The sequence below is a fragment of the Ziziphus jujuba genome, chromosome 11 (genome assembly GCF_031755915.1).
Source record: "Ziziphus jujuba cultivar Dongzao chromosome 11, ASM3175591v1".
Taxonomy (NCBI): Eukaryota; Viridiplantae; Streptophyta; class Magnoliopsida; order Rosales; family Rhamnaceae; genus Ziziphus; species Ziziphus jujuba.
In genome coordinates, this window is record NC_083389.1 from 21,672,165 (window position 1) to 21,695,851 (window position 23,687).

At 31.9% G+C, this 23,687-nt stretch overlaps 3 protein-coding genes and 2 long non-coding RNA genes across 6 annotated transcripts; 2 read left to right on the top strand and 3 right to left on the bottom strand.

Annotated features, from left to right (window-relative positions):
• Positions 1-899: 899 nt before the first annotated feature.
• LOC132800085 (uncharacterized) lies at positions 900-3,014 on the bottom strand. Its single transcript, XR_009634984.1, has 2 exons — positions 2,225-3,014; positions 900-1,294 (listed from the first exon to the last, which is right to left on the bottom strand). It is a non-coding gene; the product is annotated as an uncharacterized LOC132800085 (long non-coding RNA).
• A 182-nt stretch (positions 3,015-3,196) lies between these two features.
• LOC125419611 (uncharacterized) lies at positions 3,197-4,369 on the top strand. Its single transcript, XR_007238470.2, has 2 exons — positions 3,197-3,422; positions 3,749-4,369. It is a non-coding gene; the product is annotated as an uncharacterized LOC125419611 (long non-coding RNA).
• Positions 4,370-8,879: 4,510 nt separating this feature from the next.
• Positions 8,880-12,362, top strand: LOC107405245 (uncharacterized). 2 transcript variants are annotated; one of them, XM_016012275.4, is made up of 3 exons: positions 8,880-9,334; positions 10,616-10,784; positions 12,096-12,362. In XM_016012275.4, exons 1-3 carry the CDS (start codon positions 9,155-9,157, stop codon positions 12,161-12,163), a joined length of 417 nt encoding a protein of 138 aa, XP_015867761.1. In that variant the 5' UTR covers positions 8,880-9,154; the 3' UTR covers positions 12,164-12,362. The 2 variants fall into 2 exon arrangements, with proteins under 2 accessions (XP_015867761.1, XP_015867759.1); XM_016012273.4 differs by having other exon boundaries at positions 8,959-9,334; positions 10,616-10,877.
• Positions 12,163-15,646, bottom strand: LOC112489898 (uncharacterized). Its single transcript, XM_025069010.3, has 2 exons — positions 13,357-15,646; positions 12,163-13,272 (listed from the first exon to the last, which is right to left on the bottom strand). The coding sequence occupies exons 1-2, from the start codon at positions 14,548-14,550 to the stop codon at positions 13,063-13,065; spliced, it is 1,404 nt and encodes a 467-aa protein (XP_024924778.3). The 5' UTR covers positions 14,551-15,646; the 3' UTR covers positions 12,163-13,062.
• A 5,057-nt stretch (positions 15,647-20,703) lies between these two features.
• LOC125419653 (uncharacterized) lies at positions 20,704-22,363 on the bottom strand. Its single transcript, XM_060812999.1, has 3 exons — positions 22,261-22,363; positions 21,060-22,169; positions 20,704-20,928 (listed from the first exon to the last, which is right to left on the bottom strand). Exons 2-3 carry the CDS (start codon positions 22,164-22,166, stop codon positions 20,791-20,793), a joined length of 1,245 nt encoding a protein of 414 aa, XP_060668982.1. The 5' UTR covers positions 22,167-22,169; positions 22,261-22,363; the 3' UTR covers positions 20,704-20,790.
• Between the last annotated feature and the right edge of the window lie 1,324 nt (positions 22,364-23,687).

Below are 23,687 nucleotides of genomic sequence, written 5' to 3' on the forward strand. Positions count from 1 at the left end.
AACAAAGGTTATGAGAAGACACCCACGATCCAGGAATAGCTTGGCAAAGACCAAATTGTCAAGCCACGAAGTTTGGATAGTAAATTTCTGCCCCGCATTGATTAGATTTGAACTTTCGACCGAAAGAAAGATCTTGATTGATCAGCATACTGGACCAAATAATTTTTAAAGTCTTCATTAATGGATGGTTTTTCTTTATGCCTTGGCCGGCAAGGGTTAAGTGCAGTACTCAATCAAGAAGGAAGAAAAGGATATCTGGTCAACACAAAAAAAGTTTCTGAAACCCGATGGTCCATGGAGTAGAAAAAGTCAAAGCAATCTTTGGCTGAATGTCCCTGTAAACCATTTTATAGGATTTGATGGCCTAAGAGTGTATTGAGATGGCTGATGGACATAGACGGCCTCTTCTGAGGAAAATAAGCATGGAACCAAAGCTGCAATATCCACAGAAGACTGTCATAATGCGGATACATGTTAGCATTGATGACATTGTTGATTCCCCAGTACAAGTGACTAAGAACAAATGGTCCAAAGGCATAGGATGAACTAACAATAAGAGCTTCAACTATGTGAATGTACCTTTTTGTCACCTGCATTGAAGGTACATAAAGGATGTACTTGCACAACCATAAAAGAAGAAAAAAAAAAAAAAGGTGTTCTTGAGCAGAGGCTGGTTTGTCTTTGCCTTGGATGTTCTTCAAAAAATGGTTGTAAGAAGATTCATGCTTTGGAAAGTTGGCTTTTTCATAATGCGACATGCCATCGCGAGGTAAAGGAGTAATGGATAGAAGGTCTCCATGAGGTCTAAGGCCGAGTAGAATAGCTAGATCCATCAAAGTCGGTGTCATCATCCCAAACCTGAAATTAAAAGTATTGGAAATAGAAGATAAAAAACAAAGTGCCGTTGCAATCAGGCCTTTATCACATGGGATGTCAAGATAGGATAGATGTATCACAGCATAAATTACAGATTTTTTCCAAGTACTATAGTAACCCGATAATCCATCCATATAATCCACCCCGGAGGCATGACCGGCCACAACTTGAAAGGTTTAGAATCTTCCCTCTTAACCTAGTCTAAGGATGTTGAGAAGAACAATAAAACTCTATCGGGGCAAGTGTGGAATATAGCTTCAACTTCATAAGGCATTTTATCTTTGAATCGAGGACCGAGGCGAAATTCAATGTAGAGTAGGTTCCTCTTGATCAAGATCATGTCATCAATAGCATCTTTGGTGTGATTGACAGCATGCTCAAGCTGCTCCATGTATGACAATTTGTCTTTATTGGTGGCCTACGATATAAAAATTAAAAAATTAAAAAAAAAGAACCATACTTTAAAAAAATTAAAATAAATAAATATATATATATATATATACATATACTTAGTATGCTAAATTAAGGCCACTAGTATCTATGGTCGTGAGAATAAATCATGAGCCTCACTATTGTTTGTTTGTATTGTAGCATTGGTGAAGCTGAGTTCTCATGTTTAAAAGTTAAGCCGATTATCTTAAAAAAAAAAAAAAAAGAAAGAAAGAAAGAAAACTCTAGTTTAACGGCTTGAATGAGGTCTAAATGGCCATGAGTTGAAAATTAGGAAGATTGGTGGCATGTGAATAAACAGAAAAAGTCCCATCATTTTGTGCATGACCAAGTAGGAGGAAGATGTTACCGTATAGTCATTAGGCTACTTGCATGTTTTGATGCTATATATATATATATATATGGACCAAGAGAATGCTTGTGTGGCTTGATAAAAGACATGTGGGTACCTTGATGATATATATATATAAATATATATATGAAATCGTGTGCTATTATGAGTGTTTTTCATGCTTCACATGATTATACATATATATATTAAAAAAAAATTTTAAAAAAGCATGAGATGTTTTGATGTTATATATATATATATATATATGGAACTGAGAGAATGCTTGAATGGCTAGATAAAAGACACTTGAATACCTTGATAATATATATATATATATATGTGTGTGTGTGTGTGTGTGTGTGTGTGTGTGTGTGTGTAAACCCATGAGCTAGATGATGTTGTGATGCTATATATATGTATATAAGTATAGCTTTAATGCTTTGATGCTTTATATATATAAGTTTAAAATTGGGAGCATGTTTGAGTGGCCAGATGATAGACAAGTGGTATTTTTAATGCCAGATATGCAAAGTGAAGCATTATATAAGTTCAAGAGAAAGTTATTACTAGATAACTTGAGACGTTCAATGCACGGTTTAATAGTAGGTCAATGTTGAAGGCATCCCTTTTAAAAAAAATAATAAGGCCAAGGAATACAGGAACGACTTTTGTGGACAGCAAAAGCTTTGCAATGGCATGGATATATATGTGGACACTGCAACCTGTAAGAGAAAGAAAACCATGAAGCCTTTGCAAGGTCAGTTATATATATTATTCAGGTGAGTTGCCCACAAACAATAACAAGACTTCACAAGTAGTTAGTCAATAGGATTTGAACTACTAAAGTTTGAAGTTAGGATACCATTCAATTAAAAACATTCAAAAAGAACCAATGACACAGAGGTTGAAATCATGGAGGCAGACAAACCAATGAACATGCTTAGTAATTGCAACAAAAGATTGGAATATAATATGAGCCAAAATGAGTTTCAGAGGCCTATGGAATAAACAAGCAAGTATAGAAAATCTTAACTTTCTCTAAGATCGAGCACCTAACAGTAAGATCAGCCATGCGATTTCGCTGTTGGCGTTGTGGCAAAAGAAAAAGGCAGTTGGCTTCAAAGCTGATTTGAGAGCTGTGGAGGCTTGAGAATGTACTGTGTATGAACATGGTCAGGGGCTGAAGATTTTTATTTATGAGAAGAAAATTAGGGTTAATGAAAGATTTAGAAAGGGAAACATTTTTAGTTTTTGAAAAAAAACTTTGGTGATATAAAAGGAAATTGTCCATAACAAGATCTTCCCGATAGGAATGGCAATTTGCCCCAAATGGCTCGAAATCTGTGGGTGCACTGGCCCTAACGGGGTGGCTTTTCCCCGAAAATTTGAGATTACGGGGTGGGCTAAGGGTAATAGGTTAAAATCCGAATCGGGACCAGGCCGGGCCCCAAGGAATAAAAATCCCAGCCCGGATCTGGCCCAATATATATTTATTTATTATTATTTTTTAATTTCATTTATGGGATATATTTTCTTCTTACAGTTACAAACCCTAACACTAAACTCCTCTGGCAGACATCACCTTCAAAAATAGCTACCGCCGCCACCACCAAGCTGTCAACATCAACTTCTCTCAATCCCTCATTCTTTCTTCTCTCTCCCACACGTTTTCTTTTCTCTTTCTATGGTCTGCTCCACTTCTCACTCTGAAGAGGAGCGGTCTCTCTATCTCTTACGCACTATTTCTTTGGCTCAGATTCAATAGGTAAGATTTATTTTAATCTTTTACTGTGTGGGTTCATCCTTTTGATTGATCTCGAGGTCGAAATTCAACTTTTATTTGATAAATTTAAGATTTTGAGTACCTGGGTAATGTTAGCTTTCGGTGTTGAAAAATGAGTGAAGAGCTTTTTCTTATGAACATATGAATATCTATTTTTTATTTTATTTTTTGGGTGTAAATTCTGTAAACTCCCATGCTGTGAATTGCTTTTTGTAATGCTGTAAGACCCCATATGCGTTTTCCACTATCCATTATTCCAAACTCACTTTCAATGATTCATGGCTTTTTCATTTTCTTTCTCAACGTAGACTTTAAGAGGCACGTAAACTGCTTGAGAAATTGTCTGATAGAGATGGGCATGGTGGTGTTTTTCGTTGGACTGCATTTGTGTTTCGGCTACAACTAAGATACTTGAAGTTTGAAAAAAATGAGGAAAACCATCCCGCCTTTTCCCCGCCCCGTCTTTAAAGAAATGGGGAAAACCGTGGGGATGGGGTGGGAAATTCCCTATAGGGATGGGGATAGGATTTTAAAAATCAGTCCTGTCCCGCCCCATTGACATTCCTACTTCCTGATGGCTAGGAATTAGTTTAGTAAGACATTTATGGAATGATGCCAAATTATGTGAGTTTAGATGGGAACACGTTTTTGAAAAGATTGGCAACAAGGATTTATGCCAGAAATAGTTTTTTTTTTTTTTTTTTTAAAGAATAAAAAAGTGATGGCAGACTAGTATGGAAAACAAAGGTTTGGTGCCTTAAAGAAATTTATGATTATGGTCTTTGTCTTCTTACTCCCTAGAGAAATAGTATTGTGATGATTTTCCAAGTGAGTTGCTCAATGGGATTTCCAGTTAATGGATGATGTGGTTAATTTTTTTTTAAAAAAAATATATATATATATATATATATATATGTTGTTATATTAAAGCCATTATATGCTTGCAAGGGTGGAGGTTTATTTTGGCAGATCATGTGATGGTTTATGCAAATCAGTGGATATATTCAGTGCATGGAAATTTAGACTTATGAAATCTTACAAAGTTACAAGACTGAGGTCGAAGAGCTAGTTCAATATTGCTCTGTAATTTTTTCATTCTACTATAAAATTACAAAGCAAGGGGGCAACGTTTGGACCAAGATATTAATTTTCCAAATTAATATTTTTTAATTCATTGAAATATTATTTTTTGGAAGATTAATTAATTGACAATAGTCTCACATTGATGGGAGATTCAAGGGTTGTATGATTTGCACATATATAAATTAAAATTGTGAAGTTGAAGTTTGTAAAAAGTCCCACATCGGAAGCGTGTGAAGTATTTGAGCCAATTTCTCTTATATAAATTGAAGCTCTATTAGCTTTGAAAAGCGATCTCTACACACTTCACATACAATTACAAAAATATAAACTAATTAGTTTATTCTGATTAGAATTTACTTTCTTTAGTCTATTGTTCTTAGTTAAAATTTTATTTTTAAAAGTTGTTTAATTATTAAGACAATTTGACCTTGTAGATTATATTTATTCTCCAATAATTAATACAATCATCTGAGAATTTTAATTCAATTGACGCACATTGTTTTTTATTTGTTTGAACTATTACAGGTTTGAAATGGTATACCCGCATATTTAAGAGACGAACATAATTCCAATAGGATGAAATGCCCTTGGTGGCTCTCGTAACTGATAAGGAAGTTGGAGAGGATTAGTAAGAAAAGTAAAACAATAACTAAATAATGGCATGTAGGTCATTTAAATTTTATGAAATTATGTAAAGTTTATTTTGCATTAGAAACCAAAAAGAGAAAAAAAAAAAAATTATCATCGTATTATTATTTTTCCAAAACTTGGAAAAATGCTGATCATCAATATGTTTACCAAATAATAATTTATCATTTTTTGATTAGTTATATTTCCTTACATTTATCTATATTTCAATGATATTAATTTTTCAATTAATAAAATAATAATAACAAACAAATTCAAAGTAAAAATATTTCATTATTTAGTGCCTTCAGCATTACTGCCTAAACTGGTGATATTGAAAACAATTTAGTGATAAATTGATCCTCTTGAAAACAATTTAGTGACAATCATTTACAGTTTGATTTTCGATATTTATAATAAAATGATAAGATAATTCTTATAAAATTTCATGCATCAGGAAAAAAACAAAACAAAACAAAAATAAATAAAAAATGAAAAAACAAAAAAGTCCCAAAAACTGTGTTAGGTATTAGCCACGCGATTCCAGTATGATCCCATCCTTAATTTGGTCATGAAACAATTCCATAATGCAACTTATTCACAATACTAAAATCCTCAACATTCATGGAATATTCACTAACGCAAAACTTAGAAATTCCCCTCCCCCAATTTAATAAATGTCAAGAAAAAAAAATTCAAAATATAATTATTTATTATTATTATTATTATTAGTATTATTATTATTTTGTGCGATCAAACAAGAATTCATTAAGAAAGCCATATAGGACCTTCTTCAACCTAAACAACCATGCGAAGATACTTGAAGTCAAAATACAAATTAAAATAACTTATACATCTATGATCTATTGATGACAAATTGTATCTTGTGCTCATTAAAATTTACAAGGTTCAAATTTAAAACTAGCCATCCACCATCTTATTACCATGCAATTTTCTGCCTAGTTTGAATTTATTATTGAAAAAATCTAGACAATTTACAAAGGGTTAAAGAATGATCACTTTCACATTATGATGGTTTGATATAAATCATCTTAATTATTTGATGATTGAAAATTCAATGTTTAGAAAGTTTAGGATATAGATTCAAAAGTGACACGTGAATGATTCTTGAAATATTCTACATATATATTTTTATGTTTATATTAATTTTATTTTAATCTTTTAAATTTTAAAAATTATAACTAACATTTTTATAAAAAAATATAAATACATTTTTTATAAAATATAAATAAAATAATAAAAATTAAAAACTAAATAATATTTTTTAAACCATCCAAATTAAATTATATTTAAATCAAATGAAAAGCCATATGAAATTAAAAAGATTTTCACATGTAAATGTCATTGGCTTTCATTGTCATCGGCTTTCTTCGTCAAAAGGTGCATTTTCCCCCCCTATCATAGAACCGATCAAAACAAAACGACACTTGTTGATCTGACATATACATTGAATATGAATCAAGCATTGTACAAATTGCAATTAATAGCCAAACAATTTGTTGATATTACCGTGATAACCTCACTATGAACAAAATAATAATAATAATAATAATAATAAAAGGTCCATGTTTTCACAAGAAAAGCTTCCCTGTTGAGGCCCATTATACCATGTGTAATGAATTGTATATAAATTAGGAAAAAAACAAAACAAAAAAATCAAAAATCAAAAGAGTATCTTTTTTTTTTTAATTTTTCCAGAATATACTATTTTGTTTTTTTGCACTTAATGGACACCCAAAATCAATTATTATTATTTTGTTCATATTCTTCTCTTAATTATCTTTTGTATTAATTTAGTTCAATTATGCAATTTTGTTATTTTTCTAGAAACAATTTAAATGACGATAACTAAAGCTATTTAACTTTTAAATCATGGTCTGATCAAGTCTACTGCTTAAAACAAAAACAAAAAAAAGGTCCTCTCCCAAATTAATATACGTAAAAAGAAAAAAAATAAATATATATATATATATATATATATCATACAATAATATCTAGTAAAGTTAGCAAAATTAGCCACATATATTGCCCAAATATAAAATAAAGCAATTTCTAAACAAAATTGTAGAACATTTTGTATAATTTAATCTCATTGCATTTATTTGTTACGGTGAATAATTAAACCTTTTTTTTTTGGGGGGGTGGTAAAATAAGTGCACAATTAAACTTATTTGACCATAAAATAATAATTTAGGATGTAATCTAAGGCCTTTTTTTTTTTTTTTTTTTTTACTATTTTTTGGGAGGAAAGCGAAGTATCAAATATACTATAATTAGAGGGTAAAATGTAATTATTCCAAAAAGCGTGGGGTAAACCATAAATTAGTGTCTAATAAACTTTTCAATCATTTTATATCAATTATGTAAATTTCTATCCATTTTTTTTTCTTTGCTTTTCTTTTTGGACAAAGAAAGAGATCCCATTAATAAATGAAACATTTACATTCAAAGGTGTCATAATGAACATCACTGAAAAATAAGATCCAGGAAAAATGTAAAGTCCAATTGGCTAATTTTAGAAATATAATCCAATTTCTACTCATTTGATGTTGGAATGGAGAAAATGTAACATATTAATAATAATAATAATAATAATAATAATAATAATAATAATATAGTTAGATTCAAATAAGATTTAATCTTATTTTTTTAAAATTCTTTTTTTATGATTATTGAATTTTATTGATAGATTGAATTTTATTTTTTCAAATAAAAATCCAATTGTTACCAAAAATAGGATTTCACTTTAATAGTACATTATTTGAAGAAGCTAACTAAAAAGCAATAATAATTATAATTAGACTTTAACAACAATAAAAACGACAACTTAATTTCTGTGTTATCTATCCATTTTCATTCATGTCCTCATGGTCTGCGTTTTTAGATTTCAAAACATAATGTGACTTAGTCAATAATTATAACATGTTAAATAGAATACAAGAACATTAGTCGTAAATCAAAAAAAAAAAAAAAAACAAAAAAAAAAATTCCAGAAGCATAAAAAGGGAAAAAAAAAATATATATATATATATATATATTTTACATAGAAATTAAAATAAATTATTGGAATTGAAGGAAAAAAAAAAAAGACCAAAAAAAAAAAAAAGGGGGGGAATCTAGCCCAAGGGGGAATCTAGTTAAAATGACTTGAGTGTCCTTTTTTTCTTTTCCCTTCAAGAACCCACGCCACAATCCCAGTTCCTGCACCCTTTTCTTCTTCTTTTCACAGATAATCCCTCCCATTAAAAACAAAAAAATCTCTGCGTCAACCATTGCTCAATGGATTGCACAATCTCATCCAAAAGCACAACCATAACATAAAAACACGAAAAAAAAAAAAAAAAAAAACAAAAAACAAAAAACAGAACCTAAATCAAAGCAAAGGACAGTGAAATTTTTTTTTTTTTGATTCGTTGAAGTTTTCGACTAGGTAGATATTGAAGGCGGCGACTCCGAGGCCAAGACCGGGAAGGTGTGGCGGAGCTAATTACTGAGCCTAGGATGCTTCCCCACTCGATCCTGTTTCCTTCGTGCTCCATTCAGGAAAAATGAAATAGGTTTTCATGTTAGATTTTTTTTTTTTTTTTTTTTTTTTTTATATATATTTGAAAATGATAATTTGGAAATATTAAAAAACTAAAGGGTAAAATAAAAAAAAAATTGAAATGGGATAGGTTTATTTCACAGGGTTCTTGGGCCAAATTTAAAAACAAAAGGTAGATATTTGGGACTGTCAGCCCAGCCCAATTGATGGTTGAGAACAAGGGGCCCATGAACAAAGGGGGATGACCAACCAACTCCACAATCAAAATCATCGATTCCTCCAATGCCTTGTCTTTTGTTCTTTGCTTCCGTTTAATTCAATTTTGCATCTGTCATACACAAATTGCAGACAAAAATAATCTCTCTTCCAATCTCTCGCTTGCTCTATCTATATTCGACTATCAATATATACACAATATATATATTATATATAAACAAATATGGGTTCTTCAGCTACCCTGAATATGGCGTCTCTGGTTAAATTTATGCCTGTTTCTTCATCGAAGTTGAAGCCAAATGGTGAAATTATTTATGGGTTTCGTTTCAAGGAAAGCGAGCCCATCACCAGAATCTATGCTATCTCTTCAAACGGTTCTGTCTCTCGTTCTGCTTCTTCTGGGGTTAGTGTATTGTTTATTTATATTTTTTGGTGATACTTTTTGGTTCTGTGTTAAAGAAAAATTGAGAATTGAGCGTTGGGTTTTTATTTTATTTTATTTTGTGCATTAATAAGTTGCAGTGGTGCATTCTATATCGTATTTGAGGCTTGTTGGAATTTTTTCTTCGTTAAAGTTTGTAACTTCAAGTGCTTTGTACCAAATGGCTTCTACCATGTCAGTTTTGGATCGTTCATCGCCAATTGATTATGTTCTAATAGTTGCTGATATATATAATGAAGTATCAAAAGCTTTGAATCGTTGTAAGCATTGAGTTAGGCTTTAAGGTTTTCATGTAATTCTGAAACTTATTTGTTATAATCGGGACACTTTAACGAAGTAAACTGTACATATGTTCTCCCACTACAGAATTTCGATGCATCTAAAAGGGCTATTTTTATGTTTTTAGTCTATAATTTGTCGCTTTTTCTCTTGCTGATTAATGTCATTGTTGATTTAAAAAGTTTGAAATGAGAAAGTGATAGAAGTAAATAAAAAATGGACTTCAAAAACGTTTATATGAAGTGAAGAAACGGGGGTCTTTTTGATGAATGGAGACTAGCTTTAATACGCTCTTTATGGAGAAACACATTAAATTAAGTAGATTTGAACTCTGTCTTGAGTTTTCGCTTGTGAGATACTTTGTTATAACATTCTTAGATTCAAGGCAAGGAAGATCCTGTGGAAAAATTGTCAGTTCACGCATTTACATAGATAAAATGCTATAACTTTTGAGAGACATGTTCGTTCTGATTCTGTTGTTGTGTGTTGCACATGTGAACTCTAAGCAGTACTTGTTATCCTAAGAAACAAAAAGTCTAGATGAGGAATATCTGGAAGGTTGTGTATCAATGATGAAAATAAGAAATTACTGGGCCATTTATAAAATAAGTTTGGTGAACCAATCTGAATGTAAACAAATTATTTGTCTGGAAATGGAAAGTATGGACAGATCCATAGACATGGTCAAATAAGCACAAATTGGTAAATAAAATAATATAGATATGCATATATATTATAAAATATTGATGTGTAAATAGAATTAATTTAAATGCAAATTTCATTTAAAAAATAACAGTGTAATGATATATTAAATGCTTTGAGAATATAATGTGCAAAATGTATTTGTGTAAGCAGCCAGATATCTGTTGAAATGCCGTGACTTTGAATTTTGTTCTCATGTGAATGAGCAGTCAGGGTCAATTTAACCTATAAATATTTTAAAGAATTTTAATGATGTTGTAGGCTGAGTCAAGTTCAGTGGGAGATGTGCATGGACGTAGAAGCAGTCTTGAATCTTTATTTTGTTATGATAAGGCTATACCAGAGGAAAGAATTGAGAAGCCTGTCGGAATATCTTTGGATGAAAAAGTTATTGGAGATAATCCACGATGCAATGATTGCCAAGCGAAAGGTGCTGTACTCTGTACCACATGCTCAGGTTCAGGCTTGTATGTTGATTCTATATTGGAAAGCCAGGGCATTCTTGTTAAAGTTCGCTGCCTAGGTGAATTACCTTCCTTCTGCTAACAACATTTTAATAGGCTTGTGCATGTGCATTGGTCGATTTGGTGTTTAACAATTGTTTATTCTAGTTTATGATTATGAGTGGCCATCTTAGTAAATTAGTATCAGCATTATGCAGTTCTTGAGGGGATTTCTCCATAATAATGTTAAAAAGTGTTATCCTTATGATCAAACTAATTCTGAGGGGGAAACATGTTAAACGATCCAATCCAATTCAAATTAATTATGCAAAAAAAATTGGTTTTCTCTATGAAACTTGCATTATTTGAATATATGTTAGTTTGATCGCTATCAAGTAAAAATGCTGTATTAACACAGCAGTTTTTACATGAAATCTCATAGTTGGGAGGAGCAACAGTATTGAAGTTCAATATAGAGGAACAATCACTATGTAAACAAGTTGATTCAAAAAGAAATTAAAGAATGAGAATCTCTAGGCCTTGCACCTAGCTTTCCTTGGGATAATCTTAGATTTGAATTGAAATCCCAGAAGCTCAAGAATATAAATGTTATTAGTTTGTTTTGACATACAGTCTGTAGATTTATGTTTTGTGCTTATCCTAATGAAACTTGGATTAACTTCAAGAAGTTCTAAAATTAAAACTAAACTATGGAATGCCAGGAAAGAAGCCGAAATAACGTAATTAAACCCAATATAAGACCAAGTGGCTAGGGCTCCTATCTCCAGCGCATCTAGAAATCCCATGAATTTTCTGAACTTTAGAACCTCTTAAGAAACTGAAATAATACTACCATAGTGCCATCTTTCTTACTTAAAACCTAGTCTTAGACAAACAATGAAAGTGACCTAATTTTATGACCTAAAGAAGAATAAAACTAGCTAAAACTTTGTATAAAGACTCTGACGCCACCTAACATATACCATCAAAATCTTATCATGCTAGGTGAATTATTATATCTGAGCAGTTAGCTGCTGTTTTATTTTGGGAAGAACTTAATTTTTGCTTACTTTAATTGTTACTAAATTTCCCATCTTGTATTTGGGATTCATTTCAGTTAGATGCTATTCAGTGTTTTCAACCTTATGAGCACTCACTGAATGTTTAATGTTACATTTCAAACATCAAATGTTTGATTTTCCTTTTTACCTTCTCGAAATATTGTAGTTGTATACTCTTAACTATAAATATGTATTGAAATTAGACAATGTTCTAATCTGGTATTGGTCAAAATGCAGGCTGTGGGGGAACTGGTAACGTCATGTGTTCAGAATGTGGTGGCCGAGGTCATGTTGGACCTAAATGATTTGTGTAGTTTGCTTCTCTTCTGTTCCCGTATTTGCTTTTTTTTTTTTTGTATGCAGATATATATCTTCTTGTACGAGTCACATACATCATAATCACATAGCCTTTCCTAGTATATGGTTGGTGAATTCTGATAAGTTTACACGGATATCTAGTTGTATGTGATTAATTCTTTTTGGCAAATACAATTTTCTTGAACATATGCTGACTACAACATGTGCTATATTGAAAAGCAAACAGGGCTTATCTGTTGCTTTAACTATCCCTATGGTATTCAATATATTGAACAAGCATATGAATCTGCTGAGAGTATTTTTTACCTTCTGTATACGTTGTAAACTGAAATACAGATTAAAAAAAGAAGATGTAACATTGTAAACCTATTTCATATTGTTTGTAAACGTGATAGCAGAGAATTACCACTCTGGACATCAAGTACTGAAGAATTTTCCATGTTTACTTGCTTAAATTTTGTTTATAAGGTGTTTCATATGATGATTGAATATTTCTTCAAATTGTGCTTTATCATAGATGACTTCTCATTATCTACTCTCTCTCTCTCTCTCTCTCTCTCCCCTCCAGAAAAAACTCTAAACATTATGTGATTAAGTCATATAAAGCAAAGAAAAAAGAACCAAAAAAAAAAAAAAAATGCATCCATATTCATCATTTTGCAATTCATCCTGTTGTGCTGGATATGGAGTGTCCATAAAGGAATTATTTTATTTTATTTTTTTTTTCCCCAGCATCTTCCAAAATGAAAACGAAAGAACATTATATGCAAGTTTACAATCTAACTAACCATTATATGCAATTTTACAATCTAACTAACCAACTACGAGGAAAAATACTCGATGTCATTGTAATCTGTTGTACGGCCCTCTCCATTGAATTCAAATTTCAGCTTCTGTGTGGTTGGGGACTTGGGGTTGGTGGGGCAGTACTTGGGGGGGCAGAACTTCCCTCATCTTTTTTCTCTTCATTTTCTCTCTGAAGCTCTTCCATGCGATCTGGAATGGTGGTGTCATTTTGAAAGTGTTGTGGCCTCTCTGAGTAAGCCACATAATAAGCCAGAATGCACGCATGTGGCCATGCCATAGCTAGTTGAATCTGAAATGTAGAAGTTAAAACCATTGTTAGAAAGACTCAAATATGCTTCAGTATTTTCCAGGAAAATTTTTATCAGGTGCCTACCATGAGATACCCAATTAAGAAAGCATAGAGTGTAATCTCTGTGGCATAGCTCTTTTCAACTGCAAATGTCCATATTCCACCAACCAGGCTGCATGTTGCTCCGCCAGCCACTGCACTAAGAAAGCAGAAAGGACCCGTCAGGTCCGACAAGATCAGTACTTCCATCTTAGCCCTCCTCAACTGCCCCAGTGTATCAATAGAAGCCTCCTTAATAGCCTGGGAGTAGACTCCCACATGAACAAAGCCCCACCGGTTCCCGAACATGATCATCCTCGCAGCCCAGCTGGAGTACCAATTAGCACATGATAACAGAAACTCGCTGTTGAATCTTGCAAGCAGCCTCATTCGAGCTGTAAGGCGAATGAACTCAATAACAGGGACAACTGCTGAGGCTATGCATATGTATCCCATGGAGTTGTCAAGGTAATCCCAGAGTTCAGGAAGAGTCTGCACGGTACTCTTCCTTACATAGCGTATGTACTTGATTCCTGAGATTGTAACCAGTATTACATTCCTGATTACAGTCATTGTCCAAACCAGGCTTAGCAAAATTACAGGGATAATGATCCGATAGACTGGTTTCCTTGTAGCAGTGATTCCTAAAATCCCAGAAACCAACAAGCAGGCATAAAGAATAGAGTAAAGCATTGTTGGAATGAGTATGGCATTTAACTTGGCAGGAGGGTTTGCTGTGGCAGCCGATAAAACCCGCTTAGCATAATTGACTCGGGAAGTGATCCAGCAGCAATACAATGATTGTATCAGGCCACAGACCAGAACAATAATGCCTGCTGCCAAACTTCCTGGAGTATACATGGCGATGAGCAATAAACCGAGGATCCATGTGGGTGTGCAGTTGATGAGCCAAAAGTGCATTCCAACGGCTGTGGCAGGTTTTCGGGCTATCACCCATTGCCACAGAAAACCAAGAAGTACAGCAATTCCTCCTGAGGTCAACATCGGGGCAAACCACTTCATGCGGTGGAACGGGTGGCCACCGGAGGAAAAGATAGCATATGGACCAAAGTAGATTGTCAAGATGACCATGAGGAAACATTGCAGGTAGAAAAAATACTTGAAGAACATCGTCAGCTTCGATGTTGGGACTCGAATTCTGAGTTGTGGCTCCTGCATATCTTCTATAAACCAAGTCCATATATGAAAAACAGGAACTTCAAAGAAATGACAGTTCATACATGAAATACAGGAACTACGAAGAATGACAGTTTCAAAAGAAACGAGAAAGAATTAATCAGGAAAAATATGACGTTGGGGTTCGAATTCTGGGTTGTGAGTCCGAATCTTTCTACAAAACAAGTCCATATATGAAAAAAAGGAACTTAAAAGAATGACAGTGTTCGTATATGAAATACAGGAACTACAAAGAATGTCAGTTTGAGAAGAAAATGTGAACATAGAATTAATCAGGATGGATACGATACTGTGGTTCGACTTCTGGGTTGCGGGTTCTGAATTTTTCTATAAACAAGTCCATATATCAAAAACAGGAACTTCAGAGAGTGGCAGTTCATATATGAAATAGACAAACTACAAAGAATGACAGTTTTGAAAAGAAATAAGTAAACGAGAGAATCAATCAGGAAGAAATACAGCAGCACAGGAAACAAACAAGAGATGGGGATGAAAATAAATATAATTACAGAGCTTCATGGGGATCGAATTCTGGGTTGTGGGTTCTGCTTCTTTCTATAAACCAAGTCCATCTATGTAAAACAGGAACTTCAAAGAATGATATTCAACTACAAAGATTGACAGTTTTGAAAAGAAACAAGTGAATAAAGAATTAATCAGTAAGACACACAGTAGCGCAGAAAAAACAAAGCAAGAATGGGGATGAGAATGGATACAAATTACAGAGCTTCATGGCGAGAGAGAGACAGAAGCAGAGAAGAGCTTTACCAGAAGAAATTTAGAAACCCCAAGAAAATGTCGATTGAGAAAGATACCTTGCAGGGTAATTTTTTTTTTTTTTTTTTTTTTTTTTTTTGTTTTTTGGGAGATTGAAGATTGTCTTGTTGAATTTGTATTTGGGATGCGATTCTTATCAGTGGTCGAAGTTGTACTAGTAGAGTAGTACAACTTTTTTGGAGACGATGATAACTCTAAAGCCTTGTTGTTTGGACGTTTGATGAGCTTTGGGAATTTTCTCGGGAACTTTTTCTTCTCGTCCAAGAATCCAGGAAAATGAGAAGGAAAATTTTCTTTGTTGAATGAAGATGTAAATGCATGAATTCCCTGATAACAATCATATATATAGGAGATAGAAAGAGCGGCAGATTGGTTATTTTTTTTCCGTTTCGTGCAAACTACTTCTAACGAATCCTATTACGTTAAAGGACACGTCAGCCAACTGACTGACTGACTTAAGCAGACTTTTGCTCCAGTAAAATATAAGTAGTATAATTATTTTCATCCTAGCTAAAAAAGTAAATTATTTTCAGTTAAATATTATTTTTGTTTAATATTCCCTTTCTTTTTTTTATGGAAATTTGTTTAATATTCTTTTTGATCAATAAAATTGACAATATGTATTTTAATATAGTTTTTTTTTAATTGAATTTTCTTTTGGATATATATATATATATATATTTTAGTATATGGGTTAAAAGGGGACGTGTTATTTTCTTATATTAACCATTCTGAATTATTTCCATTAAAAAAAAAAAAAAGTAAAATTAAACTGTCTTCAACTCTCTTCCAAACTTATCCTCCAATTTTCGTTCCCACCAAACTTTTCCAGGGAAAATTTTATGATCATCAGTCTCCGAATCTGCCTCTCTATTATACGACTCAAAACATTAATGACTTCTTCTGGTACTCTGATTGTGACGTCCCTGATTAAAATTTATGAAGCACGAACCCCAATGACCGAATGGGTTCTGTTGCTTTCTTCTTCTAGTTGGTTTGTAACTTTTCATCCTTTTCTTCTTCTTTTTTGTTTATAATTTTTTTCTGGTTATATATTTTTACAAGTTTTATTTTGAAGACTAACAACTTTGTTGGAGAAAATTGATTATGGCGATTAAATTAGTTATTTCCCTGCTTTGAGGCTTGTTGGGCCTTATGGTCTTTATCAAAATTGGTAACTTTTGAGTGATTCCCTCCAAATGGATTCTACACTGTCACTTTGGGTCATCTTTGTTTATTACAATTGATTTTGTTCAACAAGTTCTTGGCATAAAGAATAAAGTATCAAAGCTTTTGAACTGTGGTAAGTAGGTGAAATGGCTTAAATATTTCATAGGACGTGGGTTTAATATGTATATCTACTAATGTCAAATATATTGTTGGGTTTGTGAGAAAAAATTACCACCATTATAAACGTTTAGGTAGGCTTTTTAAAAATGTTTCTCGTAAACTCATTTGTAGAAAATTGAAGTAATCATTAACCTTAAATTGTATATGTTTGATCTATAAGGGCAATTTATGGTGCTTCCAAAAGGGCTACTTTTCCTACTTGATTCTATGTTTCATCTAAATTTTGTAGCTTTTTACTTTCTAATTTGTTACATTATTGATTTTATAAGTTTCATGTGACAGAAAGAAGAGGGAGGACTGAAAGGAGGTAGTGATGGAAGTAAACAAAATTGGGACTACCATATCTTTTATAACACGTAAATAAAAAGGAGTGAGTTTCGTGTACAGAGATTAGGATTAGTGTGATCTTTTGGGAGAAACACATTGAATTTCCTGGAATTTAACTCCTGCTAAAAAATTTTCAGATTCTATTTGGTGCCAATTGGGAAGGTTGGGAATATCTTCAGGGAAAATATGTGGGTTCAGGGACTTCAGTTACCATGCAAATAGATAAATTCTTAAACTTTTGAGACCTGCTCTTTCTGATTTTACTGTAGTTATTGCGCTTGTGAACTTTATAATCAATATTTTTTATCCTGAGAAACAAAGTCTAGATCAACAGCTTGGAGGGTCGTGGAAAACTGATGAAAGGTGGATAATAATTGATCATTTATATAATAAGTTCCTGGTGAAACCTACTCGTACAAAGAAGTTGGTATTCTCTGGAAATGGCAATTATAGACAGATCAGAGCCACAGTTAAATGGGTAGAGTTTGGTGAACTGTGGATCTAGATACCATGTGCAATTTTACTGCATAGTCCTATGATCTAATGGCCGAATGGATTCTGTTCCTGGAAATGGCGACTCCTAAAATGCTGACTGCAAGGAAACAGGAATAAACAGCACTGAAAGCTAGTGATAGAATGACAAATTAACCCTGCCACCAAACTTGGCTAGTGACCCACCAAACTTGGCATATTCGACTTGGCTAGTGACCCAGCAGCCGTAGAGCAATTGAATCGGGCTACAGATGATGGCAATAACACCTGCTACCAAACTTTTTGGAGAACCGACAAAAATAGAGTAGCACACAGAGGGAAAATGTGGGTATTGAGCTGAGGAGCCAAAAGGTTATTCCAATGGATTTGAAGGGTACCGGTCGTTGAACCATCCCCATAGGGAAGTAACAAGTCAAGCAGTTTCTACATGCACATATTTAAGGGATAGAAGTTTAAGATGACGATGAATAAGCAATGCAAGTATAAAAACATTTAAAGGAAATCCTCAGAATTGTTGTTTGGATCGACATTTTGGGTACTTGAATCTTCATCTTCTGCAAACCAACTCCATATATGAATAAGATGAAGTCCACAGAATGGCGTATGAACGGAAACAAGTAGAGAAAGAAATAATTACAGGAAAGAAATTTAAGAGTAAAGAAGGAAACAAGAGATGGGATGAATTATGAATATATAATGTATATACACACATACATACACAATTACATAGCTTCAATCTTTATGGAATGAAAGTAGAAGAAACCCAAGATTGGCTTTTGAGTGACATACGTACCTTGATGGGGTTTGTGGATGGAAAATTGTGTTTCTGAATTTGGAGTGTGGATGTGTTTCTGAAGATCTGAGCTTGGTTCCCTTGTAACTTCAAGGTTTGGAAAGATAAGGAACGTTTTGGAAGTTAGAGACAATACATTGTAAATGCTTAAATTTCCCCCAAAAGGAGGAAATGTGTTACATATAAGATATGAGATAGAAAGGAATATGAGCTCTGGCCTTTTTGACTTGTTGCTCTTTTTGGTTTTATAAAACCCATATCTTTCAGCCAAAAACAAAAAAAAACACTCCTTTTAACTGATCCTAATACTAGAGGGACACGTCAGCAAACTGACTTGACTGAAGTGAATCATTGCCCTCTCTCCTCGTGATGCAATTTGGTGCTCTAGGAAATCAGGCTGACATTTTAATAACTTCTTTATTTCTTATTTGATTTTATTTTATTTTTGTATAAAGAAGAGATTTTATCTGCTTGGGTTAAAGAAAATATGGAAAAAGAGAGGAAAAAGAAAAAAAGAAAAAAAGGAAAATGGCTAGAAGTAGTTTGTAATATGAAGATATTGCTCTCTTTTTTATTTTTATAATTTTTTTTTGACTTCCATGATAATATTGGTCTTTGTTTGTATTGTTCTTCTCCTTTTTATTTTTTGATAAATTCTTTTCCGAATTAATTAAGAAATTCCATTTATGATTTTTTTTTTTTTTAAAGAAACATGTGTCACTTCTGGAGTTGTAAATAGGGTTAAATTATATCTATTTCCGAAGCAATAACTTCCCAAAAAAGAAAAAAAAAAAAAAAGGTAATTATTTGCAGGAAGTATAAGTTTTGATCCTCTGAAAGAACATTTCAAAATGCAGTTTAAAGGATGGAATGTGTTATTTTACGAGTTTAGACTCCTAGTTCTACAATGCATAGCAAACTTTTTATTAAAATTTACAGTTAATTGTTATTTATAGTTTTGAAATTTCATAAGTATGTTAATCGAATATTCAAATTTTAAATTTATTGCAAATCAATGTAACTGAATATATGATAATTTTACCATTAAATGATATCAGTATGATGTCATAACTATTTTTCAACAAAAATAAGTTAATTTAAAAAAAATAAAATTAGAATTTAGGCTTAATAAAAAGAATTGTTAGACCAAAAATCAAATTGAATAATTTTGCTAGACTTAAAATTAATAATATTTTTTTACGCTTAAATCATAAAAAAACTAAATCAAAATTACAAAAATGAAAATTAAACTTAAAATTAGACAAAAATAAAAACAAAACTAAAATTATAATTTTTACTCTAGTAAAAATACTTTTATCGAATCAAGTATTAAATAAAATAATTTCATATAAAAATTTTTTAATAACTTTTTTACTATTAAACCATAAAAAAATAAAAATTAACAAAAATTAAAAATAAAAATAAAAATTAATTTTTATGCTTTTCTTATTTTGGTTTAATATAAAAAATAAAAATGAATTTATTATTATTGATTTTATTTTTTATTTTTATTTTATCTAATAATTTGTTTTTATTATTTTTATGTCCTTATCCTTTTAAGTAAAAACTTAAAAAGTGATTCATTTATTTTTAATTTTTCTATGATTGTTTATTATTTGTATAATCAAGTAATTAGCAAGTGAGTGAATCTACCATCCTTTTCCTTTTAAATCAAAATAAAAAACCATCTAATTTTTTTTTTCTATTTTGACTAATTTATTATTATGGTTTGGGCATAAAAAAATATTATTAATTTTTGGTCCACTAAAATAATTTTATTTAAGTTTTGGTTTTATTTTTTAGTAGACCAAATTTTTAATTTTATTTTAAAATTTTATTTATGGTTTTAATTTTGGTTCAAAAATATTTAATTTTTTTGGAATTTTAATTTAAATAAAATAGAATTGAATATAAGTATTTAAATAAAAAATCATAATAGAAAATTAAAAAAATTAAAAAAATTATTTCTTTCAATCCTTTTAACTGAAAAACAAACTATAGCATTAATATGATATGATATCGTGCTATATCATTTTATGGCAAAATTAATATCGTTAATGAATTAAATTGATTCGTAACATGTGTATCCTTGAAATTTTAAAGAATTAAATTGATTCATAACTTGTATATACTTAAAAATTTTAAAGTACTAATCAATAATTATTTGTAAAATTTTTTAAAAAATTTCAATCATTGATTTAATTAGCAATCATAACCACCAAAGAGTGAAACAATAAATAAATACCATCTGTTCATCAAAATATGAAAATTAAAAAAAAATGTAAAAAAAACAAAATCATTCTTTTAATTTTGACCAACGTACAAGTTTAATTCCGTATGTCATATATATCTGTACCCAAAAGTACATGACAAACAATAATATTTACACAAACTTTACGAGCTCACCACCCACCCACCCACCCAAAAAGACCATATTTCTAGTATATATGGAAAACATAAAAGAAAATTAACCCCAAAAAAATAAAAAAAATTAAAAGAATCAAAGAAATTTTCTACGACTGTTCTCAGCTTTGTGCTTTTCATTAATCGTCAACAAGTCTCCGTAGCTCTTCAATGCGGTCTGGAATAGTTGTATCATTTTCAAAGTTTTCTGGGTTCTCTGCATAAGCCACGTAATAAGCAATAACGCATGCATGTGGCCAAGCCATAGCTATCCGACTCTGTAATGAAAAAAAATTCCACAAAGGAAAAAAATTATAAAAAAAATCCATCTGTCAGTAATATTTTCCAGGAAAATAAATGAAATTTTCGTAGGAAAATAAAATTAATTTTCCATACATAAACAACTTACCATGAGATACCCAATGAAGAAATTATGAAGTAAAAGTTGCATTGGATAGCTCTCCATAATTGCGAACCCAACCAGACTGCAAATCGCTCCCCCACCAACACCACAAACAAAGCAGAAACAACCCGTTAGATCAGATCCGATCAATCTTGCCAACCCAAAAGTTTGACTAAACATTTCCATTGTCCCAGCAGTAGCCCGACCAATTTCCATATTGTAGGCTCCGACATGAACAAAACCCCAGTAGTTCCACTCCATTGTCATCTCCCGAGCCAACCCCTCGAATCTATTTATATACTCAGGTGCTCGTTCGAAACCAAAGTCGATGACTCTCGTAAGCAGGCTAAGTGTTCGACCAAATACGTGAATGAGTTCAAGAACTGGGACCGCTGCTGAGCCGAAAAATATGTTCCCCCTGAAGTTTCTAAGGGTGTTCCGGAGCTGTGGGAGAGGATCCATGGCTTCCCTTCTCCTCGTGTGGTTCATGTACTTGATTCTTGTGATTGTAACCACTATTATGTTACTGATTACTTGCATTATTAAAAAGACGTGTAGCAAGTTTGCAAATAGCAAGTTTACTCGGACAAACGTAGAGAACCTGTCGGCATCAATGAGTAGAATATTGATAGAAACGAACAAAATGGAAGAAAGCAAACCCAAAACCATTGATGGGATTAGAATGGAGTTTATGTTGGAAATAGGGATAAGATTTGGGTTGGCCATGGATGCCGTTAAAATCCGCTTGGCGTATCGAATTTGGCCGGGAGTGATGGGGGGGACGATGGTATTGGCAAGTACGCCTGGTTCGAAGATTCCTTGAAAAACCCAAACTACTAAAGTTAGGATTTTGCGCCAAGAAAAGGCAATTCCGATGGCTTTTGAAGGGTTGAAGAAGATGAACCATTGCCACAAGAAAGTCACAACTGCACAAGTTGATATGGAGGTCAACAATGGGAAGAGCAAGTCCGTGCTCTGCAAGTGGTGGAAAGCAATTGGGCCGAAGCTGATTATCAACATGACCATTGTGAAACAGTCGGCGCGGAAAAGACTCTTCAATATTATCATGTCGTTGTTTGGATTTTCATTTCTGGGTTCTTCTTGTCCATGCATTTTCTGTCAAAATAAAAATAATAATAAAAAGAAAAACAATCGTAGAAAATCCCACTTTGAAAAGAAAGAAAGAAACGAGAAGAAATGTGTTTACCTTAAGCTGGTTTGTGGATCTTTTTCTTGAATTTGGATTCTGAGTGGTCGAAGTTGCAGTACAAGAATCTTGTAGCTTTGGAATTTTCTTCCACTTTTTTTTTTTTTTTCTTTTTTTCTGGTCGTCCGAGAATTGAAGAAAATTAATGAGGAAAAAAAAAAATTTTAAGGATCAAAGAGACAGAAAAACAAGAAATGGGCTGTGGGACATAAAGCAATCAAGAAGACGTGCATGGCATGGTGGACATATTTACACAGAGAAAGTAGAAATTAATCCTCAAGATAATTAAATGGCCTTTGAAATTGAAAAAAGTACCTCGAGTAGTCGAATGTGTAGCAGAAGATCAATCTTTTTCTTTTTTTTTTTTTTTTTTTGGTTGAATTTTAAAATTTTCTTCTAATTTTTCTGATCATCCAAGAATTTGATGAAAAAGAGATGGAAAACTTTTGGAATTGAGAGTTTGTGTCTCTTGTATTTTGAATGTGCATGAATCCTCTCTTTTAACTAATCATATATATATATATATATAAAATAGAATAAAGTTTGGTTCATTCAGGTGGGTCTTACAATGCCCATGTGGCAGTTATAACCGATTACTGAAGTGGGTTTTTTTCTCTATCTTTTTCTATAACTTCTTTCTTTCTGTCTTTTTCTATAGCTTCTTTCTTTCTTTCATTTAATTCATCGTTCTTTAAACATAGCTTCTTTTTCTATAACTTCTTTTATATATATATATATACATATATATATATATATAAGCTAAAGAAGAAAAATTTAATATATATAACAGAACTTACAAATATATATATATATATATTACGCTATTTTGGGTGATAATTAATTTGATGTTTGTTTGTTTGATCCTCTACGTGCTAACAAATTATGTTCTTTAGATAAATTGAGAGTTTGTGGAATGTGCATGAATTTTCTCTTTTAACTAATCATATATATATATATATGACGAAGCAGATAGTTCCAATAGTAGAGTATTTTTATTTGTATCTATGAAAATATAAATTTAAATCATAAAAAAAAAAATTTGAATAGATTGTAAATTAGATAAATTATGAAAAAAAAAAAAAAACTAATCATATCAGCAGCCGCCACATGCAAACCAGTGGGTCTACAATGTAAATATTCTTTTAATAAATTTATCCGTGCCTCTTTTTGGATTCACAAATTAGAAATAAATTATTTCTATTTTCGACAAGCTGTAGCTTGTAGAAAGAAAGAAAACAATAAAAAAATGTAAATATTACTCTCAGTAAAATATAATTTTTTTGTTTAAAAAAAGGAAAAAAAAAAAGAAAAAAAAGAAAAGGAGGAGGAAATGAGTTCTTTCTTATTTAGGTCCAGCAAAAATGACATTTTTGGCTGGAAGAGATTTTCAGTTCTTATATAAAATTAGTCCCAGCACGTATTTTACA